This window comes from Pecten maximus, chromosome 2, assembly GCF_902652985.1.
Source record: "Pecten maximus chromosome 2, xPecMax1.1, whole genome shotgun sequence".
Classification (NCBI taxonomy): Eukaryota; Metazoa; Mollusca; class Bivalvia; order Pectinida; family Pectinidae; genus Pecten; species Pecten maximus.
Genome location: NC_047016.1, coordinates 25,887,447 through 25,911,982, shown reverse-complemented (window position 1 = coordinate 25,911,982; position 24,536 = coordinate 25,887,447). Strand labels below are relative to the sequence as shown.

Genomic DNA, 24,536 nt, shown 5'->3' with positions numbered 1-24,536 from the left:
TTTGTGTGAGTAAAGGTAGACAGGACTTTTTGAAATGCTTGCTTGACCCATTTTAAAATTTCAACCTTCCTTCATTGTGTGACAGATTGTCCTGTAGCTGTTCCAAAACATGGACGCAGATACAATAATATGTAATATTATGTTTTGCCAGATTTTTTGAGAGATTTATTGTAGATTTATTGTGAATTTTATAGTAAATGTTAAAAGACTGTTACAGATTGGGAACAATACTCTTAGTGTACTCTAGCTGATACTTGTAACCAAATATAAAGTTCAATGTCTGTGCAAAAAAACACCCAAAATGATGGAAAACTCTCAGGTTCAGTGTTCAGCTTATAATCAAATACATGTGATATAGGGGTCTATTATATTTATCATTGTCAATTACAGAAGACAGTACTGTAGCCTTTATCAGCTGTGGTATTAGTGTAATATACTGCTGAGTCAGAGGATTTTAGAAAAAAACAAAATATTGAGGTGTTTCAATCTAGGAAGAGATATAAAACAGATCATTTGGTAGCTAATACTGATCGACAGTCAAGGCTTGAGGCCGACTGATTAATCCTCCATGTCTGTACTGCTAGAGCATTGTTAGTAACATAGACATTCCTGCATTTTGTTTACCCATACTTTTGAGAGTAACTGTTACAAATCGCTTACCTGGTATTGATTTTGAGTATGCATAACAAATTTTGTTTTCAGTCTCTATAATGATATCTTTTTTCATTTAATTCTAATTTTTATCATGATGTTATTATAAACAGAAACATTTGTTTGTGTATCTTCCGACCAACAAAGATATGATGAAAAAAAAAAACTTAAAAAACTTCCTACAGTTTGATATCTTTATCAGGTTTCCTGTTATCCTCAGTTTCCTGATAATATTTATTTACTTTCACTGAGCTTTTCAGCTTATCTAGTTGAAGGTTTTCATGGCTTCTGATCGATCTGATCTCTAGCTGCCCTTTGCTAATTAGCTTTCCCTTAAATTGTCTATATCTGCTCTGATGACAGTTTGTTTTGAGTATTAATGCTGCTTGACTCTCTAAACCAGTTAGTTGGAAACTTCATGGTGAACATGACAGTAGTATTTTTTGTTAACATATCCTTATTTCATCTTTTTTCTGTCTCCTGAAAAACATAGGGGGACAATGTTGCTGTACATATGATATCCTTAGAAGAACATGTTACCCTCTACAGTCCAGCTGTCATGATCAGTGTGACCAGAGACAGAATCCTTGTTTTATGTTTACTTATATATGTTAATCAGCATTCATGAAAGGTAACAGCCAATTTATGGAATACCTTATCATCTGCTGTACACCAGGAAGTCGAAAACCTGGCTTGCCGAATTCAAGGAGATTAAAGATATCTTGGAAACTTCTTGTATATATTGCTACCTAGCTAGGTGCTGGCATAGATAAATTACATAATATATATGTTTTCTACATTGTGTAACACTCGTAACTGGACACTTAATTCTAGCTGTCACCATATACTGATCCCCTGGAGTCCATGTACAGTTGACTTTGGTTATGATTCTATTATACTTAATATCAACATGTAAAATATAATACATTATCATTGTAGAGTATTATACCCTGATATCTTAATTGTTCAATACTTTGTAATTATATATACATAGTCAATATTTTCCTTGTTTATTTGACAAAAATAGAAGCTACATGTGTTGATGTTGTTTGCATAAATTTATCCGGTGGTGTGATTCATTCGATGATGTTATTATCATCATGTACTGGTGTTAAATTGCCTTGGTAATAATATTTCTCAAATCTTTTTATATAAGTCAGATTACATGCTGTGTTAAAAGCTGTAAAGTAAATTAAGTTTCACCATCCATCCGTAGAATTTAAACTCCGAAAACTTACCTGTATATGAAATTGTGAGTGCAGCTTTTATGAAAAAGACTATAAACAGGTGTAAATGTTAAGCACTTTATGTTTGCTTAGGTTTCAAGTTGGCCATACATGTGTACATGTACACACAACCTTGCGGAATTAACCTTGTTCCCATTTGATCATGAACATACTTTATCAATATGTGACTTTTCCCAAACAAATGTAAATTCATAGCAGTTTGAACGCTAAAACTGTTTATTTCTTTGTCCATATATGACTCAAGTGACCTAAACTAACTATGGTGTAGCATCTGCTGTGTGACTCCTTGTGTTGGATTTCTGACATCAAAACCTTGCTCCTGACAGTTCATTGTATATTAACCAGATTGATGATACCTCATATATGACCAGCAAATCAAACAATATGTTAAGGAATGGTTTGCAGGAGGAGAAGAGATGAAAACATCCATATACATCTAGCTGCCAATAGGGATCTTTTGGGAGTTTGACTTTTCCCTTGAAGGCAAATTCTCTGGATTGTAACTTAAACATTTCAAGTTTAGATCCTGATCCATATAAGGTATGCAGTTGCTGGACATGGAAAGTTGAGCACACTATTCCTACCTTGAATTGGCTCAATTAATATTCTGCAGCTCTGTTTCTGATGACAGTTTTCTTTGGGTAATGACTTTAAAACAGTTTATGTCTCCACCCAGGCCAATCAATCACACAACATATGATTTACTTACAAGAAAAAAAGTGGATGTACAGTGCATTATTGTCTGCCAGGCTAAACCACCAAGGATTTTAAAAAAAAATAGACTCGATTGACATAGGAATGATTGAGATACCTAACCACTCTCCGATCAGATACAGATCTGAACTTTTGAAACATATTTGGTTTAGGACATGCATAGGGAGAATTGTTCTGAAAATAAACCATGTAGTTCCTATAGGGGCTATAAGGTTCAAAAAACAAATAGAAGAGGTACATATGATACCTGTATTTATTTATGAAAGAATTTGCCATTACAAACAAAAAGAAGGGTAATGCTAGTTTTTACAACCTAAACTGGTTTTCCTTCTTTTGGCCAATAGTATATGGTGTCCTCATGAAGTCTGGCATATACGTATACTATATCCCTTTAAAGTGAGTTAGGACAGATTTTCCCCTATGTCATTGGAGCTGTCTATAGCTTGGATGTCTATATTTTTCCTATTCAAACAAACGTGACTTCCATTTCAAATACTTCATATTTGACAACTATAATTTGAAGCTTGCTATAACATATAAGATATTCATAAAAATGTTTGTTCTGGTAGAATTCACTTAAAACTTAGTATGCACTGTGCATATTGTAACTTGACTGTTTGTTTTAATTTGCAAACAATAAAAGTATTTTATTTATATTTCTTCACATTGCAAATACAGGCACTGTGAGATCAGCTATCTCTGGCTGAAGGTATGCGCCTAATAAACATGATAAATATTTCAAATACAGCTAATATAGAGTACTGGGTGATGCTATCTAGCCTGTGTTAGTGTGAAGGTGTATTTAATGTCAGTTTATGATCAGTACCTGGTATTTATGGTAATTAAATAACACTATGTGTGTATATATATGACCATTCGGACACTGACACCACCTTCATACCCATCATTAATATATATTTAACCTATCTCTATAGAAATCTAATGTACTGCCCATGCCATATTTCACCAAACATTGGAATTGATTGTAACTATTACTTGTTAACTTACACAGAAATTTTACATCACATTTTCGATATAAGGTATTGATTCAATATAAATCTTCATTATCAATGTTTTTCAGTTTTGAGATTGAGATTAAAAGGTAAGAAGATGTATGATTTCTAGCTCAAAGGTGGCCCTGGTGCCCATATGGAATGGGATTGTTGTTGATCATTAAGTTGAGCAGACATTTAAGAATATAGGGAAAGTTTGTTGATGTGCCGACATGATTTACCTGTAAGTGTTTACGGCACACACCAATCACATTATCAATTTCACTTTAAATCTCCCTACTATTATATACATTCATATGTTACCTAACGGTCACCATTAGTTCCTTTATACTGACCTTATATTAGCTTTGGTACACGTAGAAAGTTACATCTTATTACTGAGTGAGTACAATCGTCTCTTGTGATTTGACATTGATGTGAAATTTTTCTGTGTAATATAATACATGAATTGAAATATAGATGTTGATTAAAAATCTTTAGACAATATGTTAGGTCATGCAAATTTAATGGAATCTCTATAAAAACTAAATAGAAAACTTGGCCTTTACTCAAATTCAATGGGAATTCTGAAGTGAAAACACAATGTAAAGTAAATTTAAGTTCAGATTCCTTATATGTAAGAGAATGGTAGTGGCACGAATTACCCGGAAAAAAACCCACCGGCCTACGGTCAGTACCTGGCAACTGCCCCACGTAGGTTTCGAACTCGCAACCCAGAGGTGGACGGCTAGTGTTAAAGTGTCGGGACACCTTATAACCACTCGGCCACCGCGGCCCCCAATTTACAATTAGGAGTTGTTTGTATTTCATTGGGATTCCATACACTTAGATATACTTATTAATTTAATAAATTTGAGATCACTTGGAAAATAGATGCTTTTGTTAAAATTCAGATGGTAATTATTTAAAAACAATAATATAGAAACTCCATGGTTTCAACAAAAAACAGTAGGAAAACAATGTCTCGAGGAATTTTGTCAAAGGAAAACCTCCAGAAATGTGACTTGGAATGTGGAAATCAACCCACTGCATTGTGAATTAGATTTCTCAAGATTCAAGCAAGTACAGTTGATGGGAAATCCCAGAAAAGCTCTAGCCTATACCCATGGACTAAATACGGTTTGAGGAAAATACATGTATATTAAGAGTGTAGGTTGTTTGTGAATTGCAGTTCTACTATAGTTCATCACCACTGAGGTGCAGGGATGTGATCAGGCAATGGATTCTTCACTGTTAATTGCCTCAGTGGATTTTGAATTTTCCACTATTTCAATTTTCCCTCCACTCCTTAGTGATGTCCTTACTTAATGACCATATAGACAGTTGGTGCTGAATAACACTAAACAATCAAAAAACGAACTTGTGATAATCATTCTTATATTGTACATAAAGTATTATCTCAACAAAATTTTCAAAGATTTCCATCAAACACATAAACCTTTTGGAATTTATTTTATGGTGTAAATGTTGATGAGGAAGATAACAGAACTTCATATGTTCCCTCTAATGGCAGAGATGAATAAGTTTAATTTCTGAATAATATGTCCTCATGGGGATTTTGTAGAGTATTAGAGGAGCTACATGTTTCCTGTCTGATGAGCATGTGGTTGTTACATGTGAGAAGGTTTCATACCCAGGTAGAAAATTGATAATTGTATGTCAGGTAAAATAAGAAAAAATGTCAGTTTCATTTAGTGCATAAGTTTTCAAAATTACAGGCTTATTATCAAATTAGGACACTCATAAAATGTTAAAATAAATGTACCATAGTATGAAGAAGAAGAAATTTTAAATTCCTTACAGGAATGTTGCTGCTAATCAATGAGTACAAGAACATAGATCACATCTGGGCGTTAAACAGGACAGCGGTTTATACGGTAACTATCAGTAAATTCTGGTAGCTCAGAAAGGTGTTAAGAACCTTGATACAGTAAGATGGCGAAGTCAATAATATAAATGATATTTCCTGAGATTTTACTGACTTGGGGATCTGCTTAAAACCATGATGACAGTTATATCTACAATTACTGTCTCCTACAGAATCCATATAATGCTACCATGCATACTACCACGTTTTTTCTTGTCAACTAAGCTTTCCTCAGCAAAAAGTGGATCCATTCAAGGATGAATGAACCATTTTTATGCCCCTGCCATATAGCGTTGCAGAAATCTATCCCTTCCCAATTCAACTTTAACACCTAGCAACTTCTTTGACAGATTCTTCATCAAATTTTATACAAAGGTCAAGTATGAGTGTACTTCTGACATTGCTGTGTTTAAGGGTTACAAGGTCAAGGTCGCGCTTGCTCTATATAGGAAAATAATCAACTGTTTCAATTTAAATACTTATAATTAGCCAACTTCATTCTCTCATGGATTTTTGCTCCAACTGAATGCAAAGGTCACAATACTAGATTTGATTTGCACTCCATTGTAAACCAAGTAACCAAGTTATGGCCTAGCTGTTGTTGCAAGGGGGGTATTGTACATGTCTTGGAGAAATATGTTTTGGGCAACATGGTTTGTTTCTACAGTTCATAGAAACTGAATTATCTGCAGTCAGAGTAACCTGCACTCTTTGTTGAATTAGATACATCCAGTAGAATCGACAGCATCTTCAAATGTCAGTTTCAGCCAAATACCAAGACTAGTCATCAATGTTAGAGCAGTCAATTATAGCCACAATGAATTTGCTTAAAGGCCACATACAGTAGCTCATTCTTTAACACTGAAAGTTGTTAGAGTGTTAAATAAAAACGAGACATTCTTGTTTACTAGTCAAAATTACATTTCTAATCTCATGTAACATGTGTGTTCTGTTCTGTATAGAAGCAGCTTGTAGAATTTCACAAGCATTATAATCACAAAGCTTGAAAGTCTTATTCACTTATAGGATTTCAGTTACATATTTTTTTTTTATCTTTTTAAACAGAATTTTGTTTGTTTTAGAATTTATGCTTTTTCTCTAATCTTGTCTTTGTCATTGGTATGATCGACGCTACGAAAAGTTGAAACTTCAGTAATTCATTTGTATCAGTTTTCTGTGTTAAGCTGACGTTTGAGCCCAAAAATAGGAAGCAATTTGGGAAAAAAAAAAAAAAAGACTGAGCAGTTGTCCTTGGTGCTGCATGCCTAATCAGGGGATTCATTTGTATTCATTGAATGTAGAATTGTATTTACGGGAAATGTACAGCAGTTTTGATGCTATAGTTATAAATTATGGAGTTTCAGTTTGGGTGTCATATGGCCTGTTAGTGAGATATTTTTTATTTCCTTGTAAGGGTGTGACTAAAGAAATAAAGTTAACACTTCAAAATGATGTTAAAAGATAAATTACTTTCAAATATATGTATTTTGGGTAAAATTTAAAGCAAACATATATACATTGGTTAAGTATAGATACTAAGATTAAATATTTTCTTATGTGAGATGTTATAGATATGTGTATGCAGGTTTATTGAAACTTAAAATCTTAAGTAATAATGGATATTATATATGACTTCAAACCCTTAGGAAGGAAGCTTAAGTATTCAACACATTTAAATGTTTAAAAGTAGTGATTATTTCTTTTAAAAATCAATTATAAGTGAATTTAAATGATTAGAAAATACTTCAATTTGACTTTGTTTGATTTGTAGTACCCAAGATTTAAATAGTTCTTATATATAATTACCATTAATGGAGTATAAATGCTGATACGCTTTCAAATTTTAATAAATAGTCCTGTATCAAATAAACTTGTATTTATGTTTTAATGACACTAGCATTTTCTTGTTTAGAGAGAGAATTAATGGTAATACCCATTGTATACATGTGAGTTGTAAAGTACGTATATATACATACTACTCTTTCTGCATTGGGAAAGTTTTATTTTGTGTTTTGTTCAGTATTGTGTATCTTTACAACAGCTTATTGGTGTGTAGACAAGATACTGAGTGACACACTAGTAAATTTTGGCCCAAAACTAAAAATTCATCAGATAAATCACAGATGGCGTAAGATGGCGTAAGAGTTAATGATAACATATTAGTGAGCAGTAAGATTGTGTAAGAGTTAATGATAACATATTAGTGAACAGTTTGTCTGTTTAGGTGATCCACTGGTAAGGTATTTACATATATTACAAAAAACTGGCACATGTTCAAGTCAAAGTTGTAATGTAAAAAATTATGTACATTTTTCAATGCTCGTATGACAAGAGTCTTGGTGACACAAATATGTAGGGAAAAACTTCTAGGTCATGTCATGTCTTGGTTGTCATTGTCCTTTTAACAGCTTCCATTATTTTTGCTGTGTTCGGTAGAAATTAAGAGCAGACATTACTGTTTGTGACCTAATGATATGCTGTGAAAATGACATAAAGTACTGAATTACGGAAATCTACTTTTGTACCTCATGATGAAGGTAATAAAAATACAGATTTTTTTAATATCATAGTTTACAACATTCTCATATACATATTTCATATTACTCTGGTTTATGTATCACATTTACTGGTAGACTATTTGCTTTATAAAATCTGTTTCGCTGCCAATTTTGTCATGTCTATGATGGAAAATTCTTGAAAGTAAGACAATGGACTGTTACTACTTTTCTGGTGGTTTTGACCCTGATTGTCAATTTAAACATTACTTTCAAGATTTGTGTTCAGACATGTACATATATTGTCCAAAAAGCACAATTCCACCATAGCTGGATCACATAGTGAACATCTCAACACACCCATCTATTGTAGAATAACTTTACATGTATACAGTTTCACAGTTAGGGCCAGGTGCTGGAAAACCACCAATTAATTCTACCAAACTGGAAATCTTGACCCACAGATTATATATTTATATTTTATCTATTTTATTTTCTGTTATATTTTGGGTTAAAAAAAGATAGATTTGCATGAAGATATTGCTGTGAAATTTCAAATCTTTATCTTGCATTATTGCTTTTCAAATTAACTTTAAAATGTCCATAGTCATATTGAAAAAAGTACTGCAATACAGACTTAATTATTTAACTGGGATGATAACTAAGTTATAACTAATGAATGAGTGGGTTAATGGTGACCTGACATTGACAGATTAATGGTGACCTGAGATTGACAGATTAGTGGCGACAATAGATTGATAGATGATGTAATTAGTGGTGACCTGAGATAGCCAGATTAGTGGTGACCTGAGATAGACAGATTAGTGGTGACCTGACATTGACAGATTAGTGGTGACCTGAGATTGACAGATTAGTGGTGACCTGAGATTGACAGATTAGTGGTGACCTGAGAGTGACAGATTAGTGGCGACAATAGATTGATAGATGATATAATTAGTGGTGACCTGAGATAGCCAGATTAGTGGTGACCTGAGATTGACAGATTAGTGGCGACAATAGATTGATAGATTATATAATTAGTTGTGACCTGAGATAGCCTGATTAGTGGTGACCTTAGATTGACAGATTAGTGGTGACTATAGATTGACAGATTAGTGGTGACTATAGTTTGACAGACAAATGGTGACTATAGATTGACAGATTAGTGGTGAACAGCTGATTAACAGATTTATGGTGACCTGAGATTGACATATAAGTGGTGACTAGATAGACAGATTAGTGGTGACTAGATAGACAGATTAGTGGTGACTATAGATTGACAGATTAGTGGTGACTATAGATTGACAGATTAGTGGTGACTATAGATTGACAGATTAGTGGTGACTATAGATTGACAGATTAGTGGTGAACAGCTGATTAACAGATTTATGGTGACCTGAGATTGACATATAAGTGGTGACTAGATAGACAGATTAGTGGTGACCAGATTGACAGATTAGTGGTGACTGTAGTCTGAAGGATTATTATGATGTAATATATGGTATTTTGTTTTCTTGTGACAGCTTGTTATTTCAAATACCAGGTAATGTTTCCTAGGTTGGGCATAAGGTTTTTTATTCATCAATCAAAAGGAAAAAATCAAAAACACTCCAAGAGACTGTTTATAATTTACAAGGTAAGAAATTTAAGTACCCAATAAAAGACCTAATAAAAGTTTGGGATTATAGTGTCCTTTTTATAGCATTAGCTTCACTGCAGTGTAACATATCCTGTAATATTGTGATTGGGTAGTAAAATGGTATTATAACACAATAGAGAATGGTGTTGATGTGCTGGTGTCTGTTAACTACTGTTTATATAGGCCCCATCCCATCCTGTAATCAGTGTGCGGGGTAATTCAGGTGATTTGGTAGGATGACAAAACATGTTAATGTTAAGCATAGGAGAACATAATCATTTAACCCCAACCTGATCGATAGTGGAGAATTTATAACTTATAAACTACTTGAACTGAAGTTATTACATATATATACAGTATAGGTATCCAGTGTCTCAAACCTGAATCTAGGTGAAGTACACATGTACAAATCTCTCGAACTAAATCTATATGTATGATGTGTACATCAGTATCTGCATTATTTCGTATTTAGAAGGGACCTGATTTCCTATCATGAAGAAGGTACAGAGAAATATCATAGATCTCCACTTTCTCACAGATTTATCTGTCTTAACCTGAGCTACATATGGAAACATATTATTAGGGCCCCGCATCGAGAGATGTGGGTGCCCTATAGTAATAATGTTGTCCGTCCGTCCGTCCGTCCGTCCGTCCGTCTGTCTGTCCGTCTGTCCGTTTTTTTCTTTTGCGCCAAATTATTGACAAGAGTTGGAGGATTTCGGTGAAAATTGGTACATAGTGGTATTTAGGGAAGCCAAACACAATGGTACCACTTACAAAATCGTCTGTTGCCATGGTAACAAATGGAGGTTTCTGATTGGTTGAAATTTCGATATTGTTCGATTTCGGTGAAAATTGGTACATAGTGGTATTTAGGGAAGCCAAACACAATGTACCACTTACGAAACCGTCTGTTGCCATGGTAACAAATGGAGGTTTCTGATTGGTCAAAATTTAGTTATTGTTCGATTTTGGTGAGAGAATTGGTATATAGGGGTTTTGAGGGAACAATGGTTCACCTTTCCAAAACCTGTGTTGTCATGGGAATGAAACAGAGGCTTCTGATTGCGGCGAAAATTGGTACATACAGGTATTGAGGGAAGCCGATTTTCGATGATGTAACATTTTACATATTGACATAAAACCACAATACACACATACATATACAATACTATTACAGTCTTCCATTAGCATAATTTATGACTTATGCAAAGTTGGTCACAATCAAACAAGATATCAACTGACCAAAGTTCAAAGTCAATGGGTCATATGTTAAGGTCGGATTGACATTTTGTAAATGGTATTAAAGATTTTGTTATGACATTATGAAGGTAAGTTGGTGTCAAGCGACCAAATTTTGAAGTTGATTGGGTCTAAATATAAAAAGTTTTAAAACAAAAAAAGGTGAAAAAAGTACTGGTTTAATGGATTTCTTATACCTCAAATGACAAAAAAAGGACATTATTAAAATATTTTAAAAAATCCTTTTTTTCTCCCCTTTTCTTCACATTTGGTATGTTTTGTTTTTCAGAAAACCCTCTCAAGTTTACCTTATTAGAATAACTGCATTGAGTTTATATCAGTTTGTGTGCTCCTTGATATTAGATTTGAAACAAATTTGAAAAGTGTAATGCTTGTAGAATTCTTTTAGCTAGCTTTTCCATACAATAATAATAAGCAGTATTGTCAGTGGCCCTATTAATGCTAACATTAATGAAACAATAGCAAAGGTTAATCAAAAACATATATCTAATAGTTTCATGTCAGTATATTACAATCAGTGTTTTTCCTGGGTATTTTTACAGTGCACAGTGTATTCCTAAAAACGAAACTGGGAATTTTTCAATTGATTGTGAAAAGTTGTCATACAAATGTTATTTGGAATTTTCGAGTTGATTTTGGGAAAAAATCAGGCTAAAACGCATTGAGAATGGGGTCGTTTGGCGCACCCAGTTATATAGGCAGGAAAAACACTGACAATAATTATTACATTTACCCTGAAGGGTCAGACACATAGCGGGGCCCTTTCTGACGTGTCAGTGTTCTAGTTAATCCAGGTATACAGCTATAGTTGTACTGAAATCAGGAAAATCATAATTATAATTCAAACAGAATTTGCACGGAAACCATGGTAACCGCATACTGCAGTAACCAGGCAATCAAATAGAAGATTATATATTGACTCTTTATATCATTGTCCATATATCATCACTTTGGTTGGATGGTATCAACCTTTCATGTATTACAGCAGTTATGTCAGTCAGAATCAGCCTCTCTATCATTACAGATTGTGGATCGAAGTGTTCTTATAAAGACTACAAAGGCACGGTTAAGTTCTATTAGTTCTGAGCTGTTTAAAAAGTGATGTTCAGGATATGATTTTAATTACTGGTAACTAGTTGGGATAAACCAATTATTAGTAAGTTTGAGTATACAAATTTTGACAATTGAATATTTTCACACAGATTTTGATAGTCAAATCTCAAAGAACCTGTTTGTTATGATATACTTGCTTTTAGACTATAGAAGGATGTAAAAAGGTATGTGATTTGATGGTGAATTTTTGCGAAAGCTCACAGACTGTACCCAGTGTTCCAGTAAAAATCTTTGTCTGAGGTGTATGGATTTATAACAGTCTGATAACAGCTGACCTCACACAGGATTTCATTGTGTAAAGATTCTTCTTGTATATAATTAAAGAGTTCAGCTTGTGTTCTGGGATTACTTTCTTGAGATCTGCTGATAAAAAACTGCTATTTCAAGAGGTAAGTCCTTTGCTTCTTCAAGAACTTTCAATTTCTATACTAATGTTGTTCTGCAGTTTTTCTACTGGTTACTAAAACTATACATGTACTCCATAGTTTTAAGAATCATAAATCATGATTTTGAACACCTGAGACAAACCAAGGATAATTTGTATTCTGTTGCTGTCAATATGTTATTCAGTATAATTTAGTTTATACATTAGTATTCTCTTTTAAAATTTCAAGGTGTGTTTTTTTTTTGGGGGGGGGGGGGGGGGGGGGTATTGCAGTTCATCATAATTGATAATAGATTAGCATAATATATACATTAGTATTTCTGCAGATTAGCAATAGATCATAGATAAGAATATTGATGGACTTAAATCATCAGGCATTGGCCTGGTCATCTCATTCTAGCAGCTGAACTGGTCCAATTTCTCATTGACTTACACATTAGCATTTCATATTAGTTTAGCTTTGGAAAAATATGAAAGAGTGTTACAAATAGTAAATGTTTTGTCAATGAAACTAAAAGATGAGAAATGAATGGAATAAACTGTTCCTGTTTCAGATATATTATGATAGAAGGAAGTTCACTGTAACTTGACTGACCTTACATTCCTCAGAATGGCTAAGACACTCAAACTTTTATTAGGATCAGGATGTTTGAAAGGTTGATCATATGATGAGCTTTGGTTAGAAGACAAGGAGATGACTGATAGATGTTTTGTAGATAAGATCAATTCTGAAAAATTGTTCCAGATAGAGATTGATTCAAGTGGGTTGTTTAGGCCGAATGTATATAATATACTGGCAACAAGCTCAAGGAAGCAGCTTGCTGGCAGAGATGCTTCCTTGAGCATGCATAGAAGTTTGTAAGAATTGAAAAAAAACAAGCTTGACTATTCATTTAGCTGGCTAATTAATGTTTTTATCTATTACCCTATAACTACAAACTATTTTAATTTTAGAGCAGATCTACATTCCATTTGAACATAATTGATATTTCCACTTTCCAAAGGAGTTAAATACTGTATTGGACTTTGTTAAAGTTCCTAAGGAAACTTATTCTTACATTAAAGTTTTTAGCAGAATATCAACGAAACTGTTGACAATATCATAATGATGTGAGTGTATTCCAGGATTTAGGCTCCACTTGTGCTTCAAACAGGGCTTCCACACCATATCTAATTAATCAGAAAGTTAAGCCTTAAACTAATGTTAATTTCTTTACAAGTAATACAGTGCATCTCCAATTGTAATTGATGTCGACGAATTGATGCAGAATGCTGCTGGCTGACTTAATTTTCTCCCTCTATATTCTAGAGATATGTTTTTGACTTTTCTGTTCGCAAAGAGATAAAATCTCATTGATCATGCTCTTATATCTAATGCTCACACAGTCTAATTTGGTTCCTTACTGATTATGTTGCAGATATCTGAAATGGTACAGACAAACATTTGGTTGTATCCTCTTCAGACGAATTAGTGTTTTATATCTTGACATTTGGGAGTCTTGAACAATATGAGTTTTGTTCATAACATACAAGTTATTACACTTGTATGTTTACTTTAAAGGAATTTAAGTTCTTTAAAAGTATGTCTGTTTTAACTGATTAATAAGTCACAGTGTTAAATTGATAAGACAGAATACAGGTTGTAAGAATACAAAAGTGTACAAATGAAGGGTTTTCAATAGTTGCTATGCTGTTGTAAACTTGTTGCCTTGAATATTTTGTTTTGCCTGAATGAAGAGAGACATAATATGCTGTTATACTTGTTAAAAAAATATTGTATTGTTTTGATTTTATTAATCCCCTTACCAGTTAAACCGGTGAGTGAGGGTGGGAGGTGGACTATGGGTTAATTTCTCTCCATCCGTCTTGGATGTATATAATGTACATAATGCCAATGATTATAATGTCAGCACTCTAGCTGCTTTATCCCTTCATGGATTTTGATCAAAGTTCACACAATGTCATGAAGGACAAAAATATCTTGGGACACAAGTTTGAGTAGTAACTTTCGCTTGTTTGCATTTACTCTTTTTTTTTTTGGGGGGGGGGGGGGGGGGGGGGGGGAATTCAATCACTGTAATAAATGGAAGGTTCAGATAATCATCAAAATTATTTATGTTACAAATCCAAATTTGTGTTCTTGTCTTAACATTTCATATAGACTTAATGTCAGTATATGAACAAAATAACCTTGGAGTTATTACTCCATTTTAAGTAGAAATGACTTCCCGTACTTCTATGAGCGTCTGGCCATCATGTACAACATTTATAGGTTCCAAACATATGTTTTCCATTATGGTCAATACACACAGTACGGTATTGTCTCGGGCTTCTTTGATGCATGTGAAACATTTTTTTGCTAAAAATTGTGGCATGTTATTTGACATGAGAGAAATTTTATCATGTGTTTTTGTGCATATGTATGATGTTGTCGGTCAGCGAACATGACATTTATATGTTTCAGTCGACAGGCGTTACCGCCATACCAGATTAATGATATAACAGAAGGTGGTTTCAGAAACATTAGGGTTTCTTTTAGTGAAATATAGAACAAAGAATGAATCAATATTTAAACACTGCCCCTAATCTTGTCATTAAATTTTACCGTTGTATTTCTAATAAACATCATAAAAAGAGTAATGGATTTTCTTTGTGTGTATGTTAAGGTCTGCATTCTTAAAATCTGGATTTTCTAATGATATTATGAAAAAAAAAAATACAATTTTAAAAATATTTCATTATTTTATTCCAGCTGTAACTAACCTGTCGCCATGGCGCTGCACCAGGTGACCCTTTCAATCTTTGAGAACAATGTCGGTGTCAGCGATGCAGTCCTGCTAGATCCACTGACAGAAGAGGCATTCATTGAAAATATCCAGCAACGCTTTGGACATGACCAGATATATGTAAGTTTAAAAGCTTTACAAATCTATTACTGACAAAAATGCATGCAAGACCAATTATATAGGTATGACAAGAGGCAAGTGAGCCTAATACAGTGTATATATTTATATACTATCGGCTACAGAGTTTGTTATCTGTCTGGTAGCAAATTCAAAAAAAAAAAGAAGATTTCTACTTGATAAAAAAGAACCTAAGGTTCATGATGTTGGGCCAATTATCATGCTGGGACAGCTGCCATAGAATGAATTTAGCCCATAATCAGGATCACAGGAGTCAAAAGTGCAGAATATTAGAATTATTCCTTCTGAATAACAACAAGTCCGGGGTCTGCAGCATGCTAGGAATAAAGGCTAGTGTCACCTGTTCATGCAAAAGAATGACCTTGACCTTCACTAGGGTAGAGGGGTTAAATGATGTGTTTAAGGTAACATGGTAGGATGATTGATGGCGAAGCAGTTTTAGTAAATGATTAATGAGTTTAATGGAGAAGCAATGCCTAAGAATAGACAGTGTGACTGATTTATTGTTATATCATTACATGCCCATACACTTGTAGGTTGTTCCTATACAGCCTCTGAAAAAAGGTTTTTTTTTATCACAAATATTGTAATGGGGAATTTTCTACTGCAGGGAATGAAATTGAATTAAGATTTAGATACCAGATCAAGGTTGTTATTTGGATAACCTTGAATTAGACATAAGGATTCATTGGAAAGCGGGAAAGGGTGTCTGTGAGTTTCACTAACAATCATCCTGTTGGAATATTGGTTCATGTTTATAATTATGGTTCTTGAATATGCCTCAAATAACACAACATTAGGCACACTGCTTCACAATCAACAATATATATCCAACCATTTATTTCTATGATTATTTTGTATTAACCAATTTTCTGCAAGTAATGACTGAATTCATTGCTATATTTATTTAGGTCAATTTTGTGAAAGTACTTAAGTTAGGGTTACATGTTTACAAAAAATAATTAAAAGTTGGATTCAAAATTTCAATTAGAATTTTTAGTGCCATTATTGTATGTATACACTTCCTTATGAGATTATCATTCATATAACATCTAACCATGTTTTCCCTGCACTTGCAGAGTTTTAAAGCAGTTGTCATTAAGACGAATCTCGCCTCTATTGGATTTGATGAAAAAACTTATAGAAAATGTACCCTACACTCAGGCCCTACTGAGTCACTAGTTGATCTCCCTTCACTCAGACCCTACTGAGTCACTAGTTGATCTCCCTACACTCAGGCCCAACCGAGTCACTAGTTGATCTCCCTACACTAAGGCCCTACTGAGTCACTAGTTGATCTCTCTACACTCAGGCCCTACTGAGTCACTAGTTGATCTCCCTACTCAGGCCCTACTGAGTCACTAGTTGATCTCCCTACACTCAGGCCCTACTGAGTCACTAGTTGATCTCCCTACACTCAGGCCCTTACTGAGTCACTAGTTGATCTCCCTACACTCAGGCCCTACTGAGTCACTAGTTGATCTCCCTACACTCAGGTCCTACTGAGTCACTAGTTGATCTCCCTACACTCAGGCCCTACTGAGTCACTAGTTGATCTCCCTACACTCAGGCCCTACTGAGTCACTTGTTGATCTCCCTACACTCAGGTCCTACTGAGTCACTAGTTGATCTCCCTACACTAAGGCCCTACTGAGTCACTAGTTGATCTCCCTACACTCAGGCCTTACTGAGTCACTAGTTGATCTCCCTACACTCAGGCCCTACTGAGTCACTAGTTGATCTCCCTACACTCAGGCCCTACTGAGTCACTAGTTGATCTCCCTACACTCAGGCCCCACTGAGTCACTAGTTGATCTCCCTACACTCAGGCCCTACTGAGTCACTAGTTGATCTCCCTACACTAAGGCCCTACTGAGTCACTAGTTGATCTCCCTACACTGAGGCCTTACTGAGTCACTAGTTGATCTCCCTACACTCAGGCTCTACTGAGTCACTAGTTTATCTCCATACACTCATGCCCTACTGAGTCACTAGTTGATCTATCTAGACTCAAGCCCTACTGAGTCACTAGTTGATCTCCTTAACTCAGGCCCTACTGAGTCACTAGTTGATCTCTCTACACTCAGGCCCAACTGAGTCACTAGTTGATCTCTCTACACTCAGGCCCTACTGAGTCACTAGTTGATCTCCCTACACTCAGGCCCTACTGAGTCACTAGTTGATCTCCCTACACTCAGGCCCCACTGAGTCACTAGTTGATCCCCCTACACTCAGGCCCTACTGAGTCACTAGTTGATCTCCCTACACTCAGGTCCTACTTAGTCACTAGTTGATCTCCCTACACTCAGGCCCTACTGAGTCACTAGTTGATCTCCCTACCCTCAGGCCCTACTGAGTCACTAGTTGATCTCCCTACACTCAGGCCCCACTGAGTCACTAGTTGATCCCCCTACACTCAGGCCCTACTGAGTCACTAGTTGATCTCCCTACACTCAGGCCCTACTGAGTCACTAGTTGATCTCCCTACACTCAGGCCCTACTGAGTCACTAGTTGATCTCCCTACACTCAGGCCCTACTGAGTCACTAGTTGATCTCCCTACACTCAGGCCCTACTGAGTCACTTGTTGATCTCCCTACACTCAGGCCCTACTGAGTCACTAGTTGATTTTCCTGCACTCAGGCCCTACTGAGTCACTAGTTGATCTCCCTACACTCAGGTCCTCCTAAGTTACTAGCTGATTTCTCTACACTTATGCACTACTAAATCAATTTGGTATAACATCAAAGATCATTTTGATCTTAAACTAGGGGAGATAATCTACTATTTAAGTATTATAATTTAGTATGGCAATTTTTTACAAATACATTCTTTCTGGGTAACAGTTTTTTTATATGAATTTTATATATATATATATATAAAGTATCATGTTTGTCTAAGATTATTGTCCTAATGACTTTTACAAAGTCAGTATTACAGGAAACATTTGTTGCATATAAAGTAAACTTTCATTGCTTTTGTGGTTACTTATGGATCCACGAGTATAAGAATACATTGCATATTATTGTATGTATTATTTTTATGTACCACAAACATTTGTATGCACGAAATAATTTGGAATCTCCAAACCTAGAAAGAAAGTACACACAAGCATTTTGTTATACAGTAAGTGTATAGTGTGGTGAAGCTATGAGAATGTGTACCTGCATGTTGTTGGAGACTACCTGTCCCAAAAGAAAAACATTTTACTGAAGTAGTATATGTACTTTATAAACACAAAGTTTGTTTTGTTTCAAATGTGAATAATGTATCTTCTTTTCTTCTTTCTGCAGACATACATTGGTAATGTGGTGGTTTCTGTCAACCCGTACAGGAAGTTGGCCCTCTATACTGACAGTGTGATTGAAGAGTACAGATGTCGCAACATTTATGAACTTCCACCGCACATGTAAGAATCCTTCATCCAGTGAAACTCATTTCCATGCAGCAAATGTGTAAATCAATTTGGTGTATTTGTATCCTGGGCTCATGTTTAGACCAGAACATCAGTTTTCAATTTGTTTAGAGTACTTTTAAACAAAATCTTCTTTTTCACCAGGGGAAAAACATGTACACTATAACCAAAAAAAACATGTACACTATATACATGTAGTGATTTCCAAAGCATTGTCAGGATTAAACAAAACTAGATAAATCTATACTTGTATATCAATTAAAATTGAATTGATACCATCATATCAGTCCAGTGTATATTATATATGATCAGTTGAGATGGACCATATTCTTTGAGGGCAGCAGTGGCTGAGTGGTTAAGGTTTCCGGACACTTTATCACTGAGCCCTCCACCTCTGGGTTGCAAGATCGAAACGCACGTAGGGCAGATGCCTAATGCCGACCATTGCATTTGGTCAGTGGTTTTTCTTCAGGTACTCCAGCTTTCCTCCAATCAACCAAACGTTAGTATGGCTAGGGAACTATTGATTTAAATGTCAAAATAATTAAAGTCCTATATAGCATATTGTGGACTAAATTGATCTGTCCAAGATAGGCTAGATCTGTCAAAATAACTTGGGTGCCCATGCAACATTGCTATGAACTAAATCCATCCACTGTAGAATATATTAGTCCATTTTGATCAAAGTCATGTGGTATATAGGTTTGGACTAGATCTGTCCAATAGGAGACCTCAGTTCAAAGTCATGTGGTATAGGTTTGGACTAGATCTGTCCAATAGGAGACCTCTGTTCTAGGATATGACATATACCTAGGCCTGTAGCCATCAACTTAACTTTAGGATTACATTCTGAAACAGTCTAGTTTAGTCCAGATTGTCAAGTGGCACTGCCTTTTACTGTTACATCAGATTACTGTGAACAATAGTAGGGAACATCGTAAAGATTTAAGGAGTCTATTTTGTAGACTGCGGCTTGTCATCATTACATGAATTCATAAGAAACTGAAATGGACTCCGTCCTCAGAAATTTTCTTTCAAATGTATAAAAAATTATGTAAAATTAGACACAAGTTATCAAAAGATGCAGCATGCATTCATTTAGAAACACAGATAGTGATGATTGAGAGCCCTGTCCAACACCAGTGCAGCTGTTTATCTTTGTGACCCTGTTCATGTTATTTACATATCTCATTTCACCTCTCCAGGAAACAAAACGTCATTCCCACACAGCATGTTATATAAAGTTATATAGCTAAAAAAATATTGTGACATTCCTGATTATTATGTGTGCAATTAAACAAAAAGCAGAGATGACCTTCAGTTGGAATTACGTTGATATCTAATACTGAACATCTGTTCAACAAACATGAGAATTTGGCTTTCCTTAACATCATCTCACCTATCTTATAAAGCAATTATGTGCAATTCTGAAATCTAGCCCAAACCAGTCAGGATTCCGGGGAGTTTGGTGTATAGCTGGGTTATTTGGTAATTCATTTAAAGTCATTGCTGTCAAAATGGGTGGAGAGTTCCGATGGTTAGGAACGTCTAGATAACAGCTGTTTATGGGTGTTTTGATGCTATGTACATTTCTTGTTTAAAGTTTGAAAGGATGTAGAAGAAAGTTATCAGAGTTTCCATGGTGATATCAACACCATATAATATAATAATACATTAAAGATACAGGTTGTCTAATTTATCGAAATCAGATTGGAAAGTATTTTTGTAATATTTTTTACAGAAACATGTTCATTGTTTGTTTTTGTTTTTTTTTATTAAATTTTTTATTTTTTTTTTTTTGAGGGGGGGGGGGGGGGGGGGGGGGATAAGTTTCATCAGACAGTAACATGGTTTGTTAAAGTAAAGTTGTAGGCCAATGTCTATTTAAAGATAATGACAAACAATAGTTGAACAGATGTGCATCCTACATCCTACATAATCAACTAGATGTGATATAGAGTAGTGTTGGGGAGGAAAGTATTATGATTGGTGATATTATCTCCGGTCTTTGATCTGTGTAACTCCTCATTGTGGAGTTAATGGTGATGGCTTGGGTGGTAGGGACTGTTGGATAGAGGTATCTGGAGCCTTTTGTAGTGGTTTCAATCTCCCTCAAGTACCTAGTGGTTGATATTTATTAGTCACTAAACATGGCCTATCTGGTTTACTGCTAACTCAGAGGAAAGAGACACGTTTGTTTTATTTCTGAACTGATAATTCTAGTGCAGATGGACAATGTTTATTTGTACTCTCCAAAATTCTCCTCTTGTTTTCTCTGCAATTTATCTCAACAAGCCAGCTAGGATGTAGTAATATCTGCAGTTTCAGAATCATTGGAGTAACCTTTGTGAACATTTTGTTATCAGTTACTATGGCTACAGGGTGACTCATCTTTCTGATCTGACTCTTCTGCATCATTGGTAATTTGTTTATGTCATGGATATAATGGAGCATAAAATTATAATCTCTTTTCTCATCAAAGACTTTTTTTTCATTTTTTTTTTGGGGGAGCATTTACTGTACAATCTAGATGAGAAATGGTAAAATCTTTGCACCAATGCCCTTTTACTACATAAACACTGTAAAGACACGACTGCTGTATAATTCATCATTTTAATCAACATCATTCAAATAACATTAATTAAATTATAAAAAATCAATATAAATTAATGGAGATGAATAGGAAATTTTAGAATACAAAAATGTACTTTTGTTGTTGACCAGTACAGAACTTCCTTCCACTTATCCTCTCCCCACCATATCTCCTCGGAACTTCATCAGGTGGTAGGTTTGTGGTTGTTGGTGTAGAGTTAGTTAATTTGTCTGTCACCTCTAATTTGTCTCCAGAGGAAATGTAGTGGTCTGCTGCTCCTGATAAGGCTCTCTTCATATATCACCACACACAAGGCCAAGGCAAATTCTTGATTGGTTTATATATCACCACAAACGAGGCCAAGGCAGAGTTTTGTTTGGTATATATACCTACACACAAGGCCAAGGCAAAGTCCTGTTTGGTTTATATATACCACACACGAGGCCAAGGCAGAGTTTAGTTTGGTTTATATACCATCACCCACAAGACCAAGGCACAGTCTTGTTTGGTTTATGTATACCACACGAGGCCAAGGCAGAATTTTGTTTGGTATATATACCACACACGAGGCCAAGACAGAGTTTAGTTTGGTTTATATACCACACATGAGGCCAAGGAAGAGTCTTGTTTGGTTTATATATACCACACACGAGGCCAAGGCAGAGTCTTGTTTGGTTTATATATACCACACACGAGGCCAAGGCAGAGTTTAGTTTGGTTTATATATATCACACACGAGACCAAGGCAGAGTGTTGTTTGGTTTATGTATACCACACGAGGCCTAGGCAGAATTTTGTTTGGTATATATACCAGGCAGAGTTTAGTTTGGTTTATATACCACACACGAGGCCAAGGCAGGGTCTTGTTTGGTTTATATATACCACACACAAGGCCAAGGCAGAGTTTATTTTGGTTTATATATATCACACACGAGACCAAGGCACAGTCTTGTTTGGTTTGTGTATACCACACGAGGCCAAGGCAGAATTTTGTTTGGTATATATACCACACACGAGGCCAAGGCAGAGTTTAGTTTGGTTTATATACCACACACGAGGCCAAGGCAGAGTCTTGTTTGGTTTATATATACCACACACAAGGCCAAGGCAGAGTTTAGTTTGGTTTATATATATCACACACGAGGCCAAGGCAGAGTATTGTTTGGTTTATGTATACCACATGAGGCCTAGGCAGAATTTTGTTTGGTTTATGTATACCACACGAGGCCTAGACAGAATTTTGTTTGGTATATATACCAGGCAGAGTTTAGTTTGGTTTATATACCACACACGAGGCCAAGGCAGAGTTTATTTTGGTTTGTAATATATATCACACACGAGACCAAGGCAGAGTATTGTTTGGTTTATGTATACCACACGAGGCCAAGGCAGAATTTTGTTTGGTATATACCATACACAAGGCCAAGGCAGATTTTCGTTTGATTTATTTACCACACACGAGGCCAAGGCAGATTTTTGTTTGGTTTATATGCCACACACATTAGGCCAAGGCAAATTTTAAACTCTTTTGTATAAGGGAAGTTTTCTTTGATTTGTATACCACACATGAGGCCAAGATCGAGTTTTGTTCAGTTTATATACCACACATGAGGCCAAGGCAAGGTTTTGTTTTGTTTATATACCACACTTGAGGCCAGGGTACTGTGTTTTGCTATGTTTTCTATGGTTATGTTGTAAAATTGTCTGATTTAAAGAGGTGATTGCGGTGGTGGTCATAGCCAATATTTAGAAGAAAAAAAACAACAGATCAGTCATATCCAATATTATATTAGGGGTCATGATGAGTAAATTTGTTATATTTGTTTACATTTAATTACATTCAAAGTATATGCTATCAAGATGGGTTAATTTGATAATTACAATACTGTAGTTTGGCACAATTTTATAACTTTCTTAGCCTTGTTGCATTTGTTTACATGACTCTTGCAACAAGGGCACAGTCAAGGACGGAAAGTGGGCCTTACACAACAAGTGTAGTATTGTTTCTACTGTAATGGGGTTTTGTTCTCAGGCTTTGTGAAAGGAAGGAAAACAGAATATGTAGATGATTGAAGTATGATAACTTTTGACAGACTTAAATACTGTTGTCTGTGAATAAAGAAATGCAAATGATCAGTGTTCAGATAACACAGAACATTAATTTTGTTGAAAACATATGTCACTACCTGATAAAAAACTGTTGTCCATGAATAAAGAAATGTAAATAATCAGTGTTCAGATAACTTAGAACATTTAATTTGTTTAAAGATACCTTTAATATATTTGTAGGAATTTATTTACAAATTAACAATTAATGATATGTTTTACACCGGAAACAACGATACACAAGAAAACTAGATATAAGCAAAACTGTCCTAACTCCAAAACCAATGAATCTTAAGTATGCAAATATTATAAAATACAATTTATTCATAGATCTGTGTAAATCTAGGTCAAATCCTAGTAATGCAACATCAAAATTTGAACCACCTGGGTATAGTAACCAATGGCAACAGACATGTAAACAAGTATCAAATGCATCTAAATGCACTCCCTCAAGGAAAAATTTATATTGGAATGGAATAACTATAATGATATGACTATATGTCCCCTAGTCCTCTTCATCATGCATCATTCAAAACCTGTGGTGGAAGTTTTTTCTGTCAGCAGTCACTGCTTACTATAATGCATTATGGTGATAATATATATAGGAACAAGCCCTTAGATATCAATATCAGCTGTGACATGTTTATACATGGTAGGTTGGAAAGCAGGGATGCTACTATCAAGAAATAGAAAATGCATTTCATTTAGTTATAGCTAACAAAAAAAATCTACTTATTTACAGAATCCCTGGTGTTGATGCTCTATCTATTATCTATATCGTCTATGGAGCTCTATTAGAATACCCTGCTATCCACCTAGGATTCGTCACTGAGACTTCTACCAACCAGCACCTTCAGGGACTCCTCTAGACTGGCCACCAGACCCTAAGTTTTGTTGTTAGGAATTGCCAAGCTAAATTCTAATACTAGATTATCTGCCCCTAGTTTGAAACTTAGAATCAGACATATCCTAGGGATCAAAATCATAAAGGTCAATTTTATTTATAATTTTAATATTCTAGAGACAGAGGGCCAGTCTAGCACTCCTCTACCTTAAGGTGTTATTCTTAGTCAGTTAAGTTTTCCTTGCTGTTTATCTTGTGTATGTAGTAA

At 35.1% G+C, this 24,536-nt stretch overlaps 1 protein-coding gene across 4 annotated transcripts in view; it reads left to right on the top strand.

Annotated features, from left to right (window-relative positions):
- Positions 1 to 24,536, top strand: part of LOC117321639 (unconventional myosin-Ia-like) — a 75,153-nt gene that overhangs the window by 11,856 nt on the left and 38,761 nt on the right. For 3 of the 4 annotated variants that reach the window (XM_033876136.1, XM_033876135.1, XM_033876137.1), the window contains exons 2-3: positions 15,140 to 15,293; positions 18,604 to 18,719. In XM_033876136.1, coding sequence (XP_033732027.1) covers positions 15,159 to 15,293; positions 18,604 to 18,719 — 251 coding nt within the window. In that variant the 5' untranslated portion in view covers positions 15,140 to 15,158. Of the gene's footprint in view, positions 1 to 15,139; positions 15,294 to 18,603; positions 18,720 to 24,536 lie in introns of those variants that run through there. The other variant, XM_033876138.1, reaches the window with a different exon arrangement.